This window comes from Suncus etruscus, chromosome 9, assembly GCF_024139225.1.
Source record: "Suncus etruscus isolate mSunEtr1 chromosome 9, mSunEtr1.pri.cur, whole genome shotgun sequence".
Lineage (NCBI taxonomy): Eukaryota > Metazoa > Chordata > Mammalia > Eulipotyphla > Soricidae > Suncus > Suncus etruscus.
This window is the reverse complement of record NC_064856.1, coordinates 50,797,348-50,821,014: the sequence shown is the minus strand read 5'-3', so window position 1 is coordinate 50,821,014 and position 23,667 is coordinate 50,797,348. Positions and strand designations below refer to the sequence as shown.

At 44.1% G+C, this 23,667-nt stretch overlaps 1 protein-coding gene across 2 annotated transcripts in view; it reads right to left on the bottom strand.

Annotated features, from left to right (window-relative positions):
* Positions 1 to 22,513, bottom strand: part of FCHSD2 (FCH and double SH3 domains 2) — a 283,860-nt gene extending 261,347 nt beyond the window's left edge. For both annotated transcript variants that reach the window (XM_049780261.1, XM_049780262.1), the window contains exons 1-2: positions 22,465 to 22,513; positions 19,918 to 20,015 (exon numbers count right to left, since the gene is read on the bottom strand). In XM_049780261.1, the coding sequence (XP_049636218.1) occupies positions 19,918 to 20,015; positions 22,465 to 22,485 (119 nt within the window). In that variant the 5' untranslated portion in view covers positions 22,486 to 22,513. The remainder of the gene's footprint in view (positions 1 to 19,917; positions 20,016 to 22,464) is intronic.
* Between the last annotated feature and the right edge of the window lie 1,154 nt (positions 22,514 to 23,667).

The following is a 23,667-nucleotide window of genomic DNA, read 5'->3' as shown; positions in this document are numbered from 1 at the left end:
GTTTGCAAAATGTAGACTGCTATGAAATTACCAGTGACAGACTGAGTATAACTAAGCAGCTATCTGCCACCCACCAAATCAAACTCCACCCCCTAAGCCCCACCCTAGGCCTGTCCATGCCGGCTAAAAATCCTGCTCCGGGAAGGGAGGGAGACCCTCCCAAGCCCGGAGTTCAGGGATTTGCTCCCCACCCTAGGCCAGGGACCCGGCCCGGCCCGGCCTGGGAGTGGGGAAAACCCCGGGTGCCCCATCAGCTCCTCCCAGGAACCCACCTGGAGATCCGGAGGAATGGGGGAGGGGGCTCAGTTGACCCCGATCCAAGCCCCCTACCCTAGGCTGGACCATGCGGCCGCTGGCATATGGGGGGGCCTGCCAGCTGCCTGTCCATGCCGGCTAAAAATCCTGCTCCGGGAAGGGCAATTCAAGTTCTTTAAAAAATGAAAACAGGGCCAGAGCAATAGCATGGAGGTAGGGCGTTTGCCTTACATGCAGAAGGACAGTGGTTTGAATCCTGACATCCCATATGGTCTCCTGAGCCTGCCAAGAGCAATTTCTGAGCGCAGAGTCAGGAGTAATTCCTGAATGCTGCTGGGTGTGACCAAAAACCAAAAAAAAAAAGAAAAGAAAAGAAAAGAAAACATAATTGAGGATACTATGTATCATCTGTAACATTCATAAATAATAAAAATTATAGATAAGCAAAAAATAATAATAAAACAGCAAGAGTGATCCATGATTGGAGATACACAGACTAAAAGATGACTCCAATATTAAAAGTAGAGTTTTAAAACTGGGGCCAAAACAAGGAACTGTGAGTACAGTTAGTGCTCTAACTGCACTGACAATTATGAGAAAGATGCAGAATGCCTATCTAAGAAACAGACAGGGGTTTGGGGTGGAGGAGGGAAATGAGGGACATTGATGGCAGGAAAATTGCACTGGTGAAAGGTGGTGTAAATTCTATGACTGAAACTCAACTATACACATTTCTGTAACCATGATGCTTAAATAAAGAAACTATTTTTAAAAATCTGGGGCCAAAGAGGTAGTAATACAGCAAGCAGGTGATGTACTTGCCTTGCACACAGTCAACCTGGGTTCATTTCCCAGCATCCCAAATGGCTCCCCAAGTACTGCCAGAAGTAATTCCTGAGTTCAGAGCCACAAGTATATTCCTGAGCATCACAGGGTGTGGCCCAAAAGCAAACAAAGAAAAAGTAGTTTTAAAACAAAGCCCCAAAAATAGTGCAGTAGTTATAGATAGTTCCCTGAACATCACTAGGATGACCCCTGGAAATAATTTAATCCCTATGCATCACTAAGCATGGTATAAAAACAAAAACAAAGGGCTAAAGAAATAATAAAGTAACAAACTAATCTACCAAGTCCAGTAAACCTAAGCAGTAACAGAGAAGGTTCAGTTAGCACCAACCCAGCCCAGTAAACCCTTAGACACTGAATTAAGTAGCACCACGGAAAAATATAAGTCATTTCAAATTGACATTGTTGATCTAAGTTTTGATAATTCCATTTGTCTGTTTGTTGTAGCCAATAATATGAAGCAAATTTGTGTCTACAAGGAGGTAGACTATGGTAGTGGGTGGGAGATTGGAAACAATGGTGAAGGGAAGGACACACTGGTAGTGAGATTCACGTTTGAATATTAATGTCTGAAACAACTGTATTATGAACGACTTGTTAATAATAAATTAATAAATAATAATAGTAAACAACAATAATAAATAAATTGTTATAATAAATGTTATCCAAAAACATAGTCCCCAAAGTTCCAGATTTGCTGAAACATCACCTGTAGATCAAGAAGCTCTATAATGGGCCCGGAGAGATAGCACAGTGGGGTTTGCCTTGCAAGCAGCCAATCCAGGACCTAATGTGGTTGGTTCAAATCCCGGTGTCCCATATGGTCCCCCGTGCCTGCCAGGAGCTATTTCTGAGCAGACAGCCAGAAGTAACCCCTGAGCACTGCCGGGTGTGGCCCAAACACCAAAAAAAAAAAAAAAAAAAAAAAAAGAAGAAGCTCTATAAATCCCAAGCAAAATAATTACAAAGATATTACACTAGAATAATCACTTAAAATGCAGAAAACCACAGATAAAGAGGAGAAAATTAGACAGAGAAGCTAAATAGAATAAAAATATATAAAGAATAGCTAACTGCTCATCAAAAACATTGAAGACAATGGGGCCGGAGAGATAGCAGGGAGGTAGGGCGTTTTGCCTTGCATGCAGAAGGACGATGGTTCAAATCCTGGCATCCCATATGGTCCCAGAGCCTGCCAGGAGCTATTTCTGAGTGTTGAGCCAGGAGTAACTCCTGAGCGCTGCTGGGTGTGACCCAAAGACCAAAACAAACAAAAAATAAATTAAAAAAAAGAAAAGAAAAACAATGAAGATGAGAAAGCAATGGAGTGATCAACTATTAGCCCAGAATTCTATAGTCAGCAATAATATCTTCCCAAAATGAGGATGAAATAATATTAAAGCTTATAAAGTCTGCAGCACAAAGTATGGGACAAGTAACTAGAAGTGGAGTGTTGCAGCAGTCTTGTGTGTAGTGGTAAATTAGGGGAAAACAACACAGAACCTAGAACAACCGTTTGAAAAGATAAAAAGTCATATCTGAAAATACAAAAAGAAATTACATACTAACACTATTCAATTTCCTTAAAACAGCACAGAATATTATATAAAATACCTCTGTAGTAAAACAGATAAAGCCATTGTCCAATGGTGAAAGTTTGCTGATAATACACAATACATTTTACCACAGAAACAATGTTTTAGAAGATGACTGTGAGGTAAAGCTTTTGAATAGTTAGCTAAAATAAAATGTGATGCCAGATAAGAATCTAGTAGCTGTTGAAGGACAAAAGAATTTCTTTTTTTTTTTTTTTTTTTTTTTGGTTTTTGGGCCACACCCGGCAGTGCTCAGGGGTTACTCCTGGCTGTCTGCTCAGAAATAGCTCCTGGCAGGCACGGGGGACCATATGGGACACCGGGATTTGAACCAACCACCTTTGGTCCTGGATCGGCTGCTTGCAAGGCAAACACCGCTGTGCTATCTCTCCGGGCCCCCAAAAGAATTTCTTAAAGCAAAAAAAAATGAGTATAGCAAGATAGAAAGGTTATGCCTAATTCTGAACTACAATCAGCTAGAGATCATTTTACAAAGTTTGTAAATCAAACATTCTTATTATTTGTACATAGTATATAAAGCTATAAAGTCTACTATGATAAAATACTTTTATTAAAAATCATTGAAAGCCAAAAATGACACATTAGCACCAACTAACACAATCTTTTACATACAATAAAATGTTTGCTGATATTTACATTTTGAGAGTAGGTAAAATACACCTAGATAAAATTTAAAAAGCAAATACACATTATGCATGTTTAAAAAAATAGGCAACAAGGTCTCTGCCTCTCACTTCCTTTTCCCAGCTTCCAGGAGAAAAAAAAAGACTAATAAAATATAATCAAAAGATATACACTCTCAGGGCTGGAGCAATAGTGTAGCGGTAGGATGTTTGCCTTGCATGCAGCCAATCTGGGATGAACCAGGGTTCGATTCCTGGCATCCCATATGGTCCCCCGAGCCTGTCAGGAGCAATTTCTGAGCACAGAATCAGGAGTAACCTAAGGACACTCTTCATAGTACCAGAAATAACCTTTTCTTTTTGAGTTGGAATTATTTCAATGTTCACAAACAAAAAACATCTGGATGACAAGAGACTTATACATGGATGCCAAAAATGAGATAAACTAGAATGTTAAAATAAAGCATGATCTAGGAACATTTCAACAATGAAATAATGAAGCACAAATATCAGCAACAGTTCTATATAGTCATTCCTGATCAACACATGACAGGAACTGCTGAGTGCAGAAACAAGGAGCAGGTTACTAGTGTCTGTGCAAGGTTCCTGGAGCAGCACAAATCAGAACTCCTGTAGGTGCAGCAGATTGTTCCTGAAGATAAACACCAACAAAACAGAATGACATCTGTGGGATGCAAATGAAAATTCCAGAGAGGTGCAAAGCACACCGACTTACTATGTTAGGCCTCCCGTAGTAAAATAGCTTCATGTTTGAGGGACCAGAGCAATAGTACAAAGGATAGGCATTTGCCTTGCAAGCAACCCACCCAGGAGTTCCATTCCCAGCATCCATTTGGTCCCCTTAACACGACCAAGAGCAATAATATCTGAGTGCAGGGCCAGTATTAACTCCTGAGCATTACTAGGTGTAATCCAAAATCAAAACAAACAACCCTCCCCCCAAAAAAAGCTTCAGGTGGGGCCGGCAGTGCTAGAGGTAAGGTGTCTGCCTTGCCAGCACTAGCCTAGGACAGACAGCGGTTCGATCCCCCAGTGTCCCATATGGTCCCCCAAGCCAGGAGCGACTTCTGAGCACATAGCCAGGAGTAACCCCTAAGCATTACCAGGTGTGGCCCAAAAAAAAAAAAAAGTTTCAAGTATGATACCTTCAAGTATAAGCCAGGCAAAGAAGATAACTCATAGGATGAGAATGTGTGCCTCACATGCACTAGGTTCTAAGATGAATCCCCAGGACCCCACGACCCCCATCCCTAAACACCACACTGGTGGGATGACTGTTTCTTCCTATGCTATGGCAGCATCACATTAATGGGTTAAATACTGAACCATTCAGAAATCAGAGCAATTTTACAGAAGGTAGGGCATCTGTCTTGCATGTGGCCAACCTGGATTCCATCCCCACGTATTGAGCCAGAATAACTCCTAAGCACCACCAAAAATAGACAACACTTCCCCCTCCTCTTTGGGATATCCAAAGAGAATATTATTACTCTGTACATCATTTTTGAAAAGGTAAAAGACAGGGCCCGGAGAGATAGCACAGCGGTGTTTGCCTTGCAGACAGCCAATCCAAGACCTAAGGTGGTTGGTTCGAATCCCGGTGTCCCATATGGTCCCCCGTGCCTGCCAGGAGCTATTTCTGAGCAGACAGCCAGGAGTAACCCCTGAGCACCGCCGGGTGGGCCCAAAAACCAAAAAAAAAAAAAAAAAAAAAAGAAAAGGTAAAAGACAAACTGATGCATGAGCTGGTAACATTCAGAATCTAACTCTTCTGAGTCACTTGGAATCAAGTATTGATACCCATGTTTTTACTTCACCTCATACCTTTATTCTCTCTGTGCCATCATGCTAGGCAGTCCAAAATTTATATTCTAGCAATTGCCGAGTCTAGAATTTTCTTCCAGGCCTTCTGATTCCTATTATGAAAGCCATTTATAAACAAAGACACAGAGAAAACTATATCCCAGCCAAAAGCTATTCTTAAATTTCAAAAATGGGAGAATTTTTTTTAATTAGTTCTTGAAGCTAATGAAATAAAATAACTTTCTATGTTATCTCAACTAAGACAACATTCTTCCATGGCTTCAAAGTCCAATAATAATTTTAGCTACCAATATTGAATACTTCCCATGCTTGGCATTTCTTATATCCTAAATGACTCTCACACAGAGAAGCAAAAAGGTTAGTATTACTTTGTTTTACCTCCATGAAGTACAAAAGTCACAGAATCTTAGTGACTTATCTAGCATCATCCAGCTAATAAGCTGCAAAGATGGGTTTCAACCTATATCCCACCTTCAAATTCCTTACTCTGTTCATCACTTCAGTTGTTCTCAAAATTTAATAAACATCAAGAATTGCCACACCCTTGCTAGAGATAAGGCGTCTGTCTGCCTTGCAAGCTTTAGTGGAAGACTAGCTGCGGTTCAATCCCCAGGAGTCCCATATGATCCCCCCAAGCCAGGAGCGATTTCTGAGCGCATAGTCAGGAGTAACCCCTGAGCATCAATGGGTGTGGGGACCCCCCAAAAAAAAGAAAACTTACTTTGGGGCAGGAGAGATAGCATGGAGGTAAGGCGTTTGCCTTTCATGCAGAAGGACTGTGGTTCAAATCCTATCATCCCATATGGTCCCCCAAGCCTGCCAGGAGCAATTTCTGAGCTTAGAGCCAGGAGTAACCCCTGAGCACTGCTGGGTGTGACCCAAAAAAACAAACAAAGAATTGCCACACCCTTCAACAGATGAATGGCTAAAGAAACTGTGATATACATATGCACAATAGAATATTATGCAGCCATCAGAAGAGATGAAGTCAATTTCCTATAAATGAATGGACATGGAGACTTTATGCTGAATGAAATAAATCAAAGGGAGAGAGATAGACACAAAATAGTATCACTCATCTATGGTTTTTGTTTCTGTTTGGTTTGGTTTTGGTGTTTGGGTCACACCTGGGGGCTCTCAGGAATCACTCCTAGCTCTGCACTCAGAAATCGCTCCTGGCAGGCTCAGGGAACCATATGGGATTCCAGGATTCCAAACGCCATCCATCCTGAATAGGCTGCATACAAGGCAAACACCCTACTACTGTGCTATCTCTCTGGCTCCTCATCTATGGATTTTAAGAAAAACAAAAGACATTATTAAAATAATGCCCAGAGATAATAGAGATGAGGGCTAGAAAGACCGGCTCACAAGATGAAGCTTACCACGAAGAGTGATGATTGCAGTTAGAGAAATAACTATACTACCAACTATCATGACAATGTTAATGAGTGAGAGAAGTAGAATGCCTGTCTCGAATACAGGCAGGGAGTGGGGGAGGAGGGAGACCGGGGCGGGCATTTGCGGTGGGGATGCTGCACTGGTAAAGGGGGGTGTGCTTTTATGACTGAAACCCAACCACAACATGTTTGTAATTATGGCACTTAAATAAAGATATTATTTTAAAAAAATAGCCGGGGGAGGGGGGCGGAGAGATAGCATGGAGGCAGGATGTTTGCCATGCATGCAGAAGGACAGTGGTTCGAATCCCGGCATCCCATATGGTCCTCCGAACCTGCCAGGAGCGATTTCTGAGTGTAGAGCCAGGAGTAACCCCTGAGTGCTGTGGGGTGTGACCCAAAAACCAAAAAAAAAAAAAAAAAAAAACCAAACAAAAAAATCCGGGCCGGAGAGATAGCATTATAGCAAGGAGGTGGAGGTGGGGCATTTGCCTTGCATGCAGAAGGACGGTCGTTCAAATCTTGGCATCCCATATGGTCCCCCAAGCCTGCCAGGAGTGATTTCTGAGCATATAGCCAGGAGTAACCCCTGAGTGCTACCAGGTGTGACCCAAAAACAAAGAAACAAAAAATTGCCACAAGTGATTCTTTTCAAATAAATCTACAATTATATAGCTGATTATATGTATGAATACACACATACACAGATGCACAAATACACACACAGATGCAAAGTACTCGTATAAGACAACCCAGTTTGAAAGTAGTTACAATAGTGGGTAAGGCGCTTACCTTGCATTGCCCAACCCTGGTTTAATCTTTAGCACCCCATATAGCCCCTCAAGCACCACCAGGAATAATTCCTAAATGCAGACCCAGGAACAATCCCTGAGCATTGGTGGGTGTGACCACAATCCCTGAGCATTGGTGGGTGTGACCCCAAACAAAAACAAAATTTAAATTTAAAAAATTTTAAAAGCAAAACTAAACAAATAGAAATGGGCAGAGCCTAGGGTCTAGATGGCTCAGTTGCTAACTGCCTGCCTTCTTACATACATGAGGTCCAAGTTGAACCTCAGTGCACTGTATACACTGGGACCAAGCCTATTCCACTGCTTCTACCTGGCAGCGTGCTGTCTGTCATCGTCATTTCTACAAATCGTTTCCAACTGCACCATACAGGTGTGCGACAGCACCACAACTAAAGGTGCAACCCCCAGCAGGCACTGCAACTAACTTGTGAGAGCAACACAGCCAAGAGAACCCCTGGCAAGAATGTGTGTGAAAGCCATAACCACAATGTGAGCCCTAGGCAGAATGTACAGAAACACAGTGAAAGTATGATCCCTGATGAACACCATGAGCACCACAACCAAGTATGTGTGGCCCCAGTCACCACAACAACAAATGAGAGGAAATGAGGGCAAAGGAGCAGAAAGTTTAAGGACATTTCTCCAAAGATCATCAAATGACCAATAAGCAAACTTAAAGCATTCAACATTATAAACTACCAGAGAAATGCAAAGCAAAGCCATTCTAAGGTATTAGTTTACATGACCCTAACCTTAGAATGGTCCTAATCAAAGATAGAAACAGTAGCAATCAAACATAGAAGCAGTAACAAAGACCAACATTAACAAACCACAGGCAAGAATGCGAGGAACTGGAGTTTTCATGCAGTGTTATGAGACTATAAAACAGCACAGTGCCTGGGGATGGCTCAGTCACAAAAAGCAAATGCAAAGCCCTGGTTTAGTTCCAGGTACTATCCACATGCACCAATCCAGATGCAAACAGCTCCTCTCTCTACCAGGGGTCTCAAACTCAATTTACCTGAGGGACGCAGGAGGCAAAGTCAGGGTGATCCTTGAGTGCAAAGTCAGTAGTAAGTCTTGAACATTGGAGTGTGTGACCCAAACAACTAAAACAAAACGAAACAAAGAAAGATTCCTCTAAGGCAGGGCCACAAAATGTTGTAGGGAGGGCCGCAAACGGCCCTCAGGCCGTGAGTTTGAGATCCCTGCATCTAGACTCTGCCCCTACCCCAATACTGCAACAGAGTATGTGCAATCTCCAGTGCATGTGTAGGTATGTATGTGAGCACAGCAACAGATGTGCAATACCCAGGAGCATTGTAACCAAGATTATGGTATTGCCACAACAGAAACAAAGGGAAGGAAAGGGGAAAAAATAGACACTGCAAAATATATAACATTTTTAAAACTTAAATGAACGGGTACAGTCATTTTGACAGTTATAAAGTCCTTCAAAAAAGGGGATGAGGGCCAGAGTGACAGCACAGTGGGCTATCACTTGGACGTGACCAGCCCGGGTTTGATTCCCAGCATCACATAAAGTCACCCAAGCCTGCAGGAGCAATTTCTGAGTCCAGAGACAGGAGTAACCCTGAGTGCCGCCAAGTGTGGCCCCAAAACAAAAATGGAGATGGCTAGGTAGTACAGTAGGCAGGGCACTTGACTTGCCTGCAGCCCACCCAGGTTTTTTCTCTGGCATCCCATATGGTCTGAGCCTTGCCAAGAGTAATTCCTATTCCTAAATGCAGAGCCAGATGTATAATCCCTTAGCATCATTGGATATGTCCCCCTCAAAAAAAATTAAATAATAAAGTTATTCAAAAGGCTAAGCATAGGCAAAAAAAATAGGTCAAAGGGCAATGTGCATGCTTTACAAGTGGGAGGCCCTGAGCCAGTCCACAGCACCATGTGGGTCCCTCATCACCTCTGGAAATAATTCCTGACTCTGCTGTAAGTAGCCTTCCAACAACACTGGTTATATATCCTCCAAAATAGAACCCAAAAATTCAAATATAACTGTAAGGCCAACAATTCCACTACCAAAGATAAGTAAAAATAAATCTTGGGGCCAGAGAGATAGCATGGAGGTAAATCATTTGTCTTGCATGCAGAAGGTCATTGGTTCAAACCCCAGCAACCCCTACAGTACCCCGAGCCTGCCAGGAGCAATTTCTGAGCATGGAGCCAGAAGTAACCCCTGAGCACTGCCAGGTGTGACCCAGAAATCAAAAACCAAAAAAAAAAAAAAAAATAGATCTTCACACAAATATTTGTACACACATATTCAAGAAAGCACTGTTCATAATTACCCAGATCAACTGACTAATATTAATAAAAAAAAATAGTGTATCAATACAACTGAATACTACCAAAAATTTTGACTTTCAAAAGTTTTAAGGGGCCAAAGAGACAGTACAAAAGTTAAGACACACACAATCTCTGAAACCACATGGCCACCCCACTGACCATCCCTGCATCACCAGGTGTAGTCCTGGAGGGCCCCCTGATATGGACTGATGTTCCCAAGCCATGGCAGACTGGCCTTGATGACCAATGGCACTGCAGGGTCCAGGTAGCTCTACATCCTACAAGACCTCATATTTAGGTGTCAGCCTGGTTGATCAAGTATTGCCAGGAGTTGCCCCCTGGGTCCCTGAGCACCACTTGGGAGACCCTAAAAATCAAATAAATAAATAAAAAGAAGAACAAAGTGGGCCAGAGCAATAGCATAGTGGTAAGGTGCTTGCCTTACACGCGGCCAACACAGGACAGACTCCAGTTCTAATCCCAACATCCTATATGGTCCCCCAAGCCTTCCAGGAGTGACTTCTGAGCACAGAGCCAGGAGTAACTCCTGAGCGCTGCCAGGTGTGACCAAAACAAAAAACAAAAAACAAAAGAAAAGAACATACTAATGCTATAGCATGAATAAATCTTGAAAATACTATGCTGGGCCTGGAGAGATAGCACAGCGGCGTTTGCCTTGCAAGCAGCCGATCCAGGACCAAAGGTGGTTGATTCGAATCCCGGTGTCCCATATGGTCCCCCCAGCCTGCCAGGAGCTATTTCTGAGCAAACAGCCAGGAGTAACCCCTGAGCACTGCCGGGTGTGGCCCAAAAACCAAAAAAAAAAACAAAACAAAACAAAAAAAGAAAATACTATGCTAAGTAAAAGTCACAAACAATTCTATTTATGCAAAGTTCATCTCAACAGAGACAGAAAGTAATTTCTATTTGAGGGTGGGACTGGTATACCTGGGACCACTTCCCAATGGAGCTTTCGGACCACCGGACCAAACCCAGTACTAATGGGCAGAAAGGTAGGTGCTGCCAAAGATGAAACCCAGGATCTCATTCACGAAAAAGGCCATGATCATTTGAGCCGTAGTGGCAGTCCTAAAATGTTCGTTGCGATGTTCATTGAGACACTGTGATTTACAAAGTTTTTCAAAAAATTTGTTTTAGGCATGCAATGTTCCACCACCAGTATCAGCCTCCTTCCACCAATTTTCCTAGTTTCCCTCTCACTTCCCTCTGCCAGATACATAATAAATTTAATTCATATTACTTGGTCCAACAAAACTTAAAGGAATATAATTACCATAAAATAAATCAATATATATCTATTTGTGATGATTATTATGGTTTTTAACCTTTATCTAGTAGAGGACAACCATATGCACCATTAATGAGTGCTGTACTCAATGCCACATGTTTTTCTGTTCTTTAGAGTTATTTTATTTATTTATTTATTTTGAGAACATATCCGGTGACGCTCAGGGGTTGCTCCTGGCTTGGGTGACCATATGGGACACTAAGGATTGAACCGAGGTCCATCTGGGTCATCTAGTGCAAGGCAAATGCCCTACTGCTACACTATAGAGAAGTTTAATGCTTCTTAAAAGACAGGTTTCGGGGCCGGAGAGATAGCATGGAGGTAAGGCATTTGCCTTTCGTGCAGGAGGTCATCGGTTCGAATCCCGGCGTCCCATATGGTCCCCCGTGCCTGCCAGGAACAATTTCTGAGCCTGGATCCAGGAATAATCCCTGAGCACTGCCGGGTGTGACCCAAAAACCACAAAAAAAAAAAAAAAAAAAAAAAAAAAAGACAGGTTTCAAGGCTGAGTTTTCTAAGTTGTTGCCTGTTCATTAAGCTCTATATAATTCCTGAAAGTAATTTTTTAACTTTACTTAAATACCATGACTTACAAAGTTGTTCTTCACCCAGGTATTGTTTCAGGTATTCAATATTCCAACACCAATTCTACCACCAAGTGTGACATACCTCTCTCTCCTCTCTCTTCTCTATCTCCTCTCTCTCTCCTCTCTCTCCTCTCTCTTCTCTCTCTCTCTCTCTCTCTCTCTCACTCTCTCTCTCTCTCCCCCCCCCACCTTCCCTCCCTCCAGTTTCCCGCCTACCTTCCTTCCTAGCAGGCACAAATTAATTTACTTTATCTTACTTGTTACAACACATGCTAAAACATAAAATTTAATAATTCCCTTTGTGGTAGGAGTTGTTGCTGGGATGACGGGAGGCACACATATGCTAGCTCTCTGAGGTTGCACAATTAATTTTAATTGCTTAAAAAGCAATTTTTAAGAATTGAGAAGTAAATAAGAAGTGACTGCCATTGGGTACTATTGGAGGCTTGAAGGGGTGAGTTTGGGTTGCACCTATCTGTGCCTAGTGTGTACTCCTGATTTTGCACTCAAGAATTACTCCTGGCAGTGCTCAAGGGACTAGATGAGGTGCCAGGAATAGAACTAGGTTAGCCATATTTAAGGCAAGTGCCCTACCCATTATACTAATGCCCCAGCCCTTGAAACACTTTTTGGTGATGGATTTTTGGAGCACAACCAGCTATGTTCAAGACATACTTCTGGCTGGGCATTCCAGAGGGATCTCTTCTGATGGGGTTTGGGGGATTATATGTGGTGCCAGCAATGTGGTGTGGGGCCGGTCCTGGGTCAGCCTTATGCAAAAAAAAAATCTTATTCACTGTACTCTCTGGTTCCCAGAGTTTCTTTGCGGGGTGGGGAAACGTTCTAAAGCTAAATCATGTTAGATGTATAACCCCATGAATATACTAAATAACACTGACTTGTACACTTTAAAGGAGTTAATTGTTGGGTATGGGAATTACATCTCATAAACCTGTCTTTTACAGTCTTCTAGTCCAGACTATCTCTAAGGTTCCCTTCTAGACATAGCAATCTTTGAAACAATGAAAAAAAAGTCTTCCCTTTCAGATTTCAGATCAGATTCAGATTTCAGAACCTTGTCCTCTGATTTCCATGAAGTTACAATTTAAAGAAGTTAACATATAGGGCCGGAGAAATAACACAGTGGGTAGAACATTTGCCTTGCATGAGACCAACCCAGGTTAGATCCTCGGCATCCCAAATGATCCTCAAGCCTGCCAGGAGTGATTTCTGAGTGCAGAAACAGGAGTAACCCCTGAGCACCGCTGGGTGTGGCTTATAAACCAAAAAAAGAAAAAAAAAGAAGTTAACATATAGGGAAGTCATTCCTCACATGAGGTCACTACAAGACCTATGAGAAGCTACAAAGAAAATATGGCTACTTTGAAGGCTATTTCAATGTTTTTCAGAAAATATGCAAAAAGCATATATTAGTGTTCTCTAAGATGAAGTTTTACATATCTTTGCCTTTAACTGAACTTTTATCGCTAGCTATAAAACATTGACAGGGCTAAAGAAATAGTATAGGAGAAAAGTCAAGGAAGGAAGGAAGGAAGGAAGGAAGGAAGGAAGGAAGGAAGGAAGGAAGGAAGGAAGGAAGGAAGGAAGGAAGGAAGGAAGGAAGGAAGGAAGGAAGGAAGGAAGGAGGGAGGGAGGAGGGAGGGAGGGAGGGAGGGAGGGAGGGAGGGAGGGAGGGAGGGAGGGAGGGAGGGAGGGGGGGAGGGAGGGGAGGGAGGGAGGGAGGGAGGGAGGGAGGGAGGGAGGGAGGGAGGGAGGGAGGGAGGGAGGGAGGGAGGGAGACATAAAGCAAAGAAAGAAGGGAAAATTAAAAAGTGAGCTAAGGGGCAAGTGAGGTGGCACTAGAGGTAAGGTGTCTGCCTTACAAGTGCTAGCCAAGGAAGGGCCACGGTTCAATCCCCCGACGTCCCATACAGTACCCCCAAGCCAGGGGAAATTTCTGAGCGCTTAGCCAGGAGTAACACCTGAGCATCAAACGGGTGTGGCCTGAAAAAAAAAAGTGAGCTAAAAGAAATTAACAAAAAAAAAAGTAGAATGCTTGTCTACTGCTGACAACAAAAGTCAACAGTAGGGGCCAGAGAGATAGCACAGAGGTAGGACGTTTGTCTTACACGAGACCAACCCCAGATGTTTCCCAGTTTGATTCCCGGCATCCCATATGGTCCCCCAGCCTGCTAGGGCCAATTTCTGAGCGTGCTGAGTGTGACCCAGGAACCGAAAAAAATTTTTAAAAAAGTCAACAGTAAACAATTCAGTATAAAACCACCCTAAATTATGGAATGATCCTGATTAATAAAACAAAATCATCAGGTGGGGCCAGAGCAAAAGCACAGCAGTAGGGTGTTTGCCTTACACGCAGCTGATTCAGGATGGATGGGAGTTCAAATCCTGGCATCCCATATGGTCCCCCATGCCTACCAGGAACGATTTCAGAGCACAGCGCCAGGAGTAATCCCTGAGCCAGGATTACCCAGGTGTGACCCAAAAACTAAAAAAAAAAAATCATTTCTTCTCATACTTTAACTCCAACACATCAAGCTCCTGAGAGTTCAGTTCTCCCATTATATTCCTGGGGAACAGAATTGAGGAAGAAGAAAAAAAAACAAACTTGATAATATTTGGTTTCTGGCCCTCAAATTCCAGAAAGTGAAAAGGGAGAAGGTAAGGGAACCATCATAAACCAGCATAAAATCATATTTATAGTTTAATGCAATGTGGTCTTCCTTTTTTACTTCTTAAAAGTATTAACAGTATTTCTGTCTGCTATTTATTTATTTATTTATTTATTTTAAGAATAAAAAGCTAGGGCTAATTCCCAAATATGTTTCAGTAGTTTAAAATACTAATGCAACAAGTTCAAGGTAGTGAGTTCAAATGTTGATGGGGCCACACAGTCTAAGGTGATGAGGATATTTCCTCTGTAATACCCAGCAAGAAGGGCCTGGAAGATGGCACTGACATCAGCACTGCTGTTTGTGTTTATTAAACCACATTCAAGTGTGAGTCACCAAAACACTGTCGCAACCATGTGTTACGTTAAAGTGTTTGTACAAATGCAAGACCAGGAGCTTTAACCCTGGCACTGCTCAGACAGAAACAGGAAGGAAAGAAAATGAGAGAGTGTTTCAAAAATTCTAGCTAGAGGGGCTGGAATGATAGCACAGAGGGTAGGGAGATTGCTCTGCACACAACTGACACAGGGTCAATCCCTAACTAGGAATTCCCAACTATGGTTCCCCGAGCTTGCCTATTCGCCCTTTCTGGAGTAAATTCATATCAAACAACACTAGTTGAGGGCCCTCATTGAGAAAGAGTGCTTGTGTGGTATTTCTGGAAGAAACAGAATGGTTAAGTCTCAGAAAAGGAAAAGTAGGCAAGATAGTTTAGTTATATATAACTATATTCAGGCCAGAGAGATAGTATAAGGTTAACATTCTTGTCCTACATGCAGTCAATCCTGGTTAGATTCCAAGTATCATGCATATGGTCCCCTGAGCACTGCCAGGGATCATTCTTGAATACAGGGCCAGGAAAAGCCCATAAACTACCTCAGGTTATATCCCACCCTTTCAACCCCCAAAAATAGATTTAAAAACTGATGTATTAACACTTGCTAGGTAGGATAAATCTGAAAAGACAAACTATTATCCTCCTTCCTCATGCAACTAAAGTTATCACAACACCAAAAATAGGAAGTTGTCCATTTCTAATTCAGTATCATCATAGAGGGAGAAAAAAAAACAGAAAATCAGAAAATAAACACATATTTAAGAAGTAATAAAGGATCAGGCTCACAACTATGTAAGAACAAAGGGTTTCATGAAGGGAAAGGCAGCCAGAGATAGTTCAGAGGTTAAATCACATGACTTTCCTGGATTGACCAAGAGTCTCTGAGCTTTGCTGGGTATAGCTCATGCAGTTTCAGAGCAACAAGGCACCCCCAGGTCCAAGTATTCTCGGTCCTTGCATTGAACCACTGGCCCAGTTGGTTGGGAATTCTAGGAAAGATGGGGGGGGGGTCCCCTGGGTCTCCTAATTACCTCCTAGGAAACACCTAACAAAAAAGGGTGGGAGGGTCCGGAGAGATAGCACAGCAGCGTTTGCCTTGCAAGCAGCCGATCCAGGACCAAAGGTGGTTGGTTTGAATCCCGGTGTCCCATATGGTCCCCCATGCCTGCCAGGAGCTATTTCTGAGCAGACAGCCAGGAGTAACCCCTGAGCAACGCCAGGTGTGGCCCAAAAACCAAAAAAAAAAAAAAAAAAAAAGGGTGGGGAATGATTAATCAACTAATTAACTCAAAAAACTACATTGAAACATCTTTGAAATAAAAAAGAATGCACTAATCCTTCTAAGTCAATTAGCACACTCTTTTTTTTTTTTTTTTTTTTTTTTTTGGTTTTTGGGCCACACCCGGTAACGCTCAGGGGTTACTCCTGGCTATGCGCTCAGAAGTCGCTCCTGGCTTGGGGGACCATATGGGACGCCGGGGGATCGAACCGCGGTCCGTCTCCTAGGCTAGCGCAGGTAAGGCAGGCACCTTACCTCCAGCGCCACCGCCCAGCCCCAATTAGCACACTCTTAAGTGCCTACATGAATCAAAGTATAACATAAGCTCAAAACACATTTTTTGACCCCTACAAAAATGTATAAAATTTTTCTCTAAATAAGATACACTTAGGGTCGGAGAGATAGCATGGAGGTAATGCATTTGCCTTTCATTCAGAAGGTCATTGATTCGAATCCCGGCATCCCATATGGTCCCCCGAGCCTGCCAGGAGCAATTTCTGAGCGTGAAGCCAGGAGTAACCCCTGAGCACTGCTGAATGTGACCCAAAAAACAAACAAACAAACAAAAAAACACACATATATATATACACTTAAATATAATAAGTTAGAGTCATTTAACAATTCTGCCAATCTATACAAAGGTTACAAAAGTACAAAAATGACTAAGACTTGGCCCCAGCTATGAAATTCACATTATTACAGAGAACAAACTTGCAAACAAACCTGAATTTGCCAGATAAAAGAGTAGGAGAATGATAACCAACAAGCAAAGAGAACTAAAAGGCAGGAGCACACAGGTACATTTAGAAAACCAGAAGTGTTGGGGCTGGCGAGATAGCATGGAGGAAAGGCGTTTGCCTTCCATGCAGAAGGACAGTGGTTCGAATCCCGGTATCCCATATGGTTCCCCGTGCCTGCCAGGGGCGATTTCTGAGCATAGAGCCAGGAGTAACCCCTGAGCATGCCAGGTGTGACCCAAAAACCAAAAAAAAAAAAAAAAAAGAAAGAAAAGAAAACCAGAAGTGTTGAATGACCAGGCATAGGCAGGGAGAGAAAGAACAAATGTGGACATTAGGGTAAGAGATGACAAGGGGTGAAAAGCACATGGCCAATTCACTCACTGGCACCATATGCCCCACTGACTGTCAAAGTACATAGCCCCGAAGGTCCCCAAGTATCTCTGGGCTGGCTCTAATGGTCACTGGCACAGAAGAACGCTAACATTGAGCCATCAGCTTGGCAGTGGTTGCATACCACATCCCAAAACACTGTAATTTGAGCTAGAAAACCCTTACAGTTGCCATTACTGTTCCATTACACAAATGAAAAAACTGAAGTTCAGAAAGGTTCTCTTAATATCCGGAAGTCAACACAGTTATTAAGGAACATAGCTAGTAGGAAATAGACTCAGAACCATCTGATTTAAATTTCACATACTTCACCAAGCTCCAGCAATGAGGAAAACATGAAGAAAGAATGCGAACAACTAATTTTTTAAAGATAAAGCCAACAGAACTTAATAACCATGGACCATCATACCCCAGAGAGGGTTCTCACTGGCACACTAAATAGCCTTTCTAAATAGCTTCTGACATTTATTACTTTTTTCATCTACAGGTTTCTATTTTAAAAGATATTTTTGTTTGTTTTGGTTTGCTTTTGGGGGCTACACCCAATGATGCTCATGGGTAACTCCTGGCTCTGCATTCTGGAATTATAGTTGGTAGTGCTCAGAGGACCAAAAAGGAAGCCAAGGATCAAAACTGGGTCAGCAAGGCAAGCACTCTACTTGCTATACTATAACTCCAGCCCCAGATTTCTATTTAAATTAAAAAATAAATAACCAACACCAGGGAGATAATTTATGAAGTAGAGAACATGCTTAGGATGTGCAAAGTTCTGAGTGTGATCCCACTACTACTCACCACTCTACTGCAAGTGCATAGCCCTGGGTATAGCCCTGATGGACCCCAATTATTGCTGGGAGTAGCCTATATTTAAAAAAAAAAATCAGTTCATTGAGTAGAAGTCTAAAACTTTGAATTTTAACAATATGAAGAGTCTTAGGTATCTTGCACAGAAATTTCTTAAGTCTAAAACTTTAGTCGGGGCCAGAGCAGTAGTGCAGGAAGTAAGGCATTTGCCTTGCATGCGCTAACCTAGGATGGACTGAAGTTTGATCCCCAGGCATCCCATATGGTTCCCCAAGTTAGGGGCAATTTCTGAGTGCATAGCGACCGCGTGTGGCCAAATAAACCAAGAAATAAAATAAAATAAAATAAAAATTTAGTTATGACCACAAAAAGAACAAAATCAAAGAGAATGTTTTTCAAACACATGATTTATCCAAACCGATGTACATTCAAACAGATGTAATTAGATTCATAAGCCTTAACTACAGCTAAGGCATTTGCCTTGTATGTAGGCAATTCAGATTCAATCCCGGATACCTAGTCCTCTGAGCTCTACCAGGAGAGCTCTCTCAGTATAGAACCAGGAGTAAACCCTGAACACATAGCCACAATACCATAAAAAAAAAAAAAAAAATTAAGATTAAAAAATGAATAAAAAGACACGAGGGCCGGTGAGGTGGCGCTAGAGGTAAGGTATCTGCCTTGCAAGCGCTAGCCAAGGAAGAACCGCAGTTCGATCCCCCAGCATCCCATATGGTCCCCCAAGCCAGGGGCAATTTCTGAATGCTTAGCCAGGAGTAACCCCTGAGCATCAAACGGGTGTGGCCCAAAAAAAATAAATTAATTAAAAAAATAAATAAAAAGACACGGAGGCCAAAGAAATACTCAAAAATAGCATCTACATTAAATTTGAGAAAGAAAATAAAAACTTTTAAAAATCTTTAGACTATAAAAAGTTATTTAAACAGTTATTTTATTATTAAAACATTATTAATATTTCTCATGAAATCAAGATGAGGTTGAGCTATGCAAAAAAACTAGACAACTAATAATGCTTTAGAGACCCAATTTCAATTTGCTAAATGTATTATATTAGTAAAAGGAAATAAACAAACAAACAAACAAAAAAAGGAAATAAACAATGAAGCCACTGTTCCATGTGTAAATCAACTTCTATGCTTTCCAAAAATCATGAGCTTTTTTAAATTAGTATAAATGTCATTTCTTTTCTAACTTGGTTTTACTACCAGACTGGCATACATGTAAAATATTCTTGCTTTGAAGGCCAGAAAGATAGTACAGCAGATAAAGTACCTGCCTTGAGTGGCAGATCTGAGTTCGATCCCCAGCATCCTCTATGGTACCCAGAGCCCACCAAGAGTGCAGAGTCAAGAGCAACCTCTGAGTACCTCAGGTTGTGACCGAAAAAACTACTTAAAAAATTTTTTTTAATTCTTGCTTTCCTATATAAAGAAAAATGCCAGATAGAGGCTTAAGGCTCTTGCCTTGCACCTGCATGACCCTGGTTAATCCAAAAAAAACGCATATGATCCACCCAAACCACCAGGAGTAATCCCCTAGCACAGAGCAAGGAATAAAACCTAAGCATAGCCAGGTGTCTTCATTATGAATACTAGTCACTTTAATGGTAAAATTAATTCAATTTCCAGTAAATTAAAAGTTCAAAGTTGTGTTTATCATCTGAGATGGACTACATCAATGCCAGACATTAATTAACTATTAACCAAAGTTATCAGTTTTTATATCTGTGTGAAATCCTATGGTCAATAAATATCAAAATATGATCATTTATATATACGAGATTTTCTACTTCAATGGCTATAATTTGACTGGCAAGTTTTTAAGGCCCTTGTCTTTTCTTAATAGTATATGTACACAATAAGTTTCTCCATTAAAGGAAAAATAGTTTGTATTGTGTTAGTTCCAGTTATAATTTCTAGCTGAGTCAAAGCTTGAACAGACTTAAAGCAGGAAATCCAAAAGGAAATTCCATCATCAGTTCCTGGGCTTGGTAACTCAAAGGTTCTTTGAAATAGGGTTATAGAAGTTCTCAAACTATTTATTATAACCTTACCTCATATCTTCGAGCAAATCGCATTCTGCTTGATGTTTGGCCTGAAGTTTGGTCATCTGTTCAACTTGAATGTTTTTCAGTTCTTGTGTAACCTTCACCTAAAATATATCATATGTTTATGAAGGCCTTAACAATAATAATCAAAAAATTACCTAAGGAAAATACTTAATACTTATATAAACAAATATATCTTTCCCACTATTCTTAAGGCTCTAAATCCATTATTGGCCACCTAGCTTTGTATACTGAAGATAGTCAATAAGAGGCTTTGCATGCAACCTACTAGGGCTTGATCTCTGGCACCCCAAAGAACCCCCAAAGCACTACCAGGAGTGATTCCTGCATGTGAAGCCAGGAGTAAAACCCTGGGTCTTGCTAGGTGTGGTCCCCAAACAAACAAACAAAAAGGTCAATGGAAAACCTAGGCAAATACCTGGGGACAGTGTAAATGAAAATTCAGGAATATGGGGAGGAGAAATAGCACAGTGGTAGGGTGTATGCCTTGTATGCGGCCCATCTAGGAAGGACCCAGTTTGATTCCTGGTATCCCATATGGTCCCCCAGCCTGCCAGGGATGATTTCTGAGTGCAGAGCCAGGAGTAACCCCTCAGCGCCGCTGGGTGTGGCCCCAAAAATCAATCAATCAGGGCCGGGTAGGTGGCGCTGGAGGTAAGGTGTCTGCCTTGCAAGCGCTAGCCAAGGAAGGACCGCGGTTCGATCCCCCGGCGTCCCATATGGTCCCCCCAAGCCAGGGGCGATTTCTGAGCACATAGCCAGGAGTAACCCCTGAGCGTCAAACGGGTGTGGCCCAAAAACCAAAAAAAAAAAAAAAAAAGTCTAAAAAAATCAATCAATCAATAAACTTTAAAAATATATTTAAAAAAGAAAAGAAAGTGCAGGAGTATAAAAGGTACAAATTGAAGGGGGGCAAAACGGTCATTCATTCATTCCATTTCATGCACAAGGTCAGCAACATACAGAGGTCTTAAATAAGAGTTTTAAGAATCTACCTTCTCTTCTAGAAATTATAGCCAAAACTAACCACTCAGAGAGACGCAGAGCATCGATGAAAGGAGCCTAAAAATGCCTCTTCGCTAATTCCAGAATATAAACTATCATGAAGTGAAATGCATGAATCCACTATATAAATTATTCCATGATGGCTGCGAGTAAGCACTAACTCAGGAGGATACACTCCACTTGCTGACAGCGCATCGAATCACAATTCCGTTCTCACAAAGGAAAAAAGCAAAAGTGACCTTCCAACATATGCGGGGCTTTTAAGACACCCCAGCAAGCCGACACTCCAGCAAGCCACTTTCAAATGGCCACAACTGCAAAGGCAAGTGGCTGTTGACTCTGCAGGAGGGACCCCCCCGACATCCAGGTTACAGGAGGGCTGGAAATCCCTCAGATAGAGAGGTGGGGGTTGGGGTAAGAGAGGACGAAAGTAGAAGAAAAGGAGGCTCGTTTAATAGGAGAAACCTGGATTTAAAAAGAGAGGAAGAAGAGGGCGCAGACACGAGTTAAGTTAGACCTTCAGCAAATGTTTGCCCAGGAGGGGAAGGCAAAACAGCCTCCTCCACCCAGCGCCTAGGGGAGACACTAAGCATCTGCAGATAGATTCAAAAGACAAGGAAGGACACACAGCAAAGCCCAGGGATAGATAACTAGGGAAGGAAGGGGGACAGTCATACAGTTCTGGATGGGAAGGAAGATGCTGATGTGCCCCCACCCTAAGCAGCCCCAGACATCTAAGATCAGAGCGTGGTGGGTGCATGCACATGCCAGCCAGGCACTGCCCGGTTCTAGATAGAGCAGTTTCCCAATCTCCTCGGCCCCTAAATCGGAGGGGCCTCGAGGCAGGGTAAGGGGACCCCCTCGGAAGGCTGAAGGAGGTACCAGACAATCCTTAATTAATTTCTCCTTTGCCCTTGTGGATGGATTCCAACTTCTCTTGGGTCTCCCCCCAGGGGGAGGAAAAAAAAAGCAGGCCCAACGTTAACCCGCAATGCCCTGCGAATGTAATGTGTGCAAAAGCAGCGAGGGTGGCGACGATCTGAAGCAGACTAAACAATACCCCCCCCAAAAAAAGAAAGCACCAACCAGGCTCTGCAAAGCCGCTGTGGCAGGCTTCCCCGCCTCCCTCCGCTCACTGCAGCCCCGAGAATGCACTTTGCAACGAGCTAGCGTGCTGGCACGGGCGTGCGCGCGCGTGCAAACACACACACACACACAAATGCACACCCCCAAAAAATAACTCTGGGACCGTCTAGGGGTGGGTGGAGGAGCAGCAGCCGGCGCGGTGCAAAGCCACGCCACCGAACCCCGGGGCCTCACCCGCTCACCCCGCACAGCCTGGAGCGGGCAGAACTGGGTGACAAGTCCCCAGGCAACGGCGGGCGATCACGGCCCGGCCCGGGGCGGAAAGGGCTGGGGGTGGAAAGAAAAGGAGGCACCGCGGGAACCCCAGCCGCCGCGTTGCCTGTTTGCATCTGCACCCCCAAAAAAGAAAACCCTTCCAAAGCCCCCCGAGACCCTCCTCACCTTCCTCGGCGGCGGCTGCATGATGCTGAAGGGACATCAATCCTTCTCCTCCGGCCGATCGCGGGGTGCGTGTGTGTCTAACGAGCACCCCGAAACCCAGGCCGGGTGGGGAGGGAGAGAGAGAGCGAGCTGCGGGAGGACCCGGGTCTGAGGACGAGTGAGAGGAGGAGGAGCAGCAGCAGCAGCCGTGCAGGCAGGGCCAGGCCTGGCTGGGGCTCCGAGCGGCGGCCCGGGGGGTGTGTGAAGGAGGAGGCGGAGCCCAGAGGGGGCGGGGGCTCGAGAGCTTTGGGGTGCAGAGGGGCTCCCCGCTCGCCTGGCACAGACGTCTCGAGACGTCAGTGCGTGCACACGGCTCCTTCCACACACACGCACATGCACACGCACACGCAGACAACCCGGCCCTTCGAGGAGCCCAGAGCCCAACGCCCCACGCTCCACGCCCGCTCGGGTTCGCTCCAGGCCGGTCTCAGGCCGCGGGAATTTCCGGCCTCTGCGCGCGGCGCTGCGCGGAGCGGAGCAGCGCCCCCTTCAGGCGGCGGCGGCGAGGACAGCTCAGTGCGGGACCTAGAGCGGAGGGAGCGCTCCGGCCCGGCCCCGCGGCGTGGGACTCTCTCATTTCGTGGCGTGGGGGGGAACTAGAGGGGAACTAACGGGTGGGCTCAAGCAGAGTGAGGGGGGCGGAGCCAGAAAAATCTCTTTCCCACCCCTCCGCTCCGGCGCACTGTGGCACGTTCCAAAAGGCCTCCCTCTCCCTCACTCCCCCCACCCACCCCTCCCGGAGCCTAGCGGGGGCTTCTCGCCCAAGCGCGCTTTCCCGCCAGCCCGCCGCCGCCGCCGCCGCTGCGCGCGCCCGCGAGTTCGGGAGCGCGCACGTGGGCGGGAGGGAGTGGGCCCGGCGCCGACGCACGCGCACTAGACGCCCACGCCGCGGGCCGCTGCTGCTGCTGCTGCTGCTGCTGTTGTTGCTGCGGCTGTGGCTGCCGCGCTTTTGAGTGACTGACTGCGCGTGCTGGAGGGGTGGGGGTTTGGTGGACGCCCCAGGGAAGTTTTTTTTTGCAGGACAGAGGGGGTTTAGAGAGAGTGCGTTGCTGGTTTGTTTCTTGCCCTGCCACGCACCCTTCTTGCCCCCCTCCTACATACATCTAGATGGGTCATCCCCAGGAGGGAGAATGGAGGAAAGGGCTCCTGGGGGAATGGAAAGGA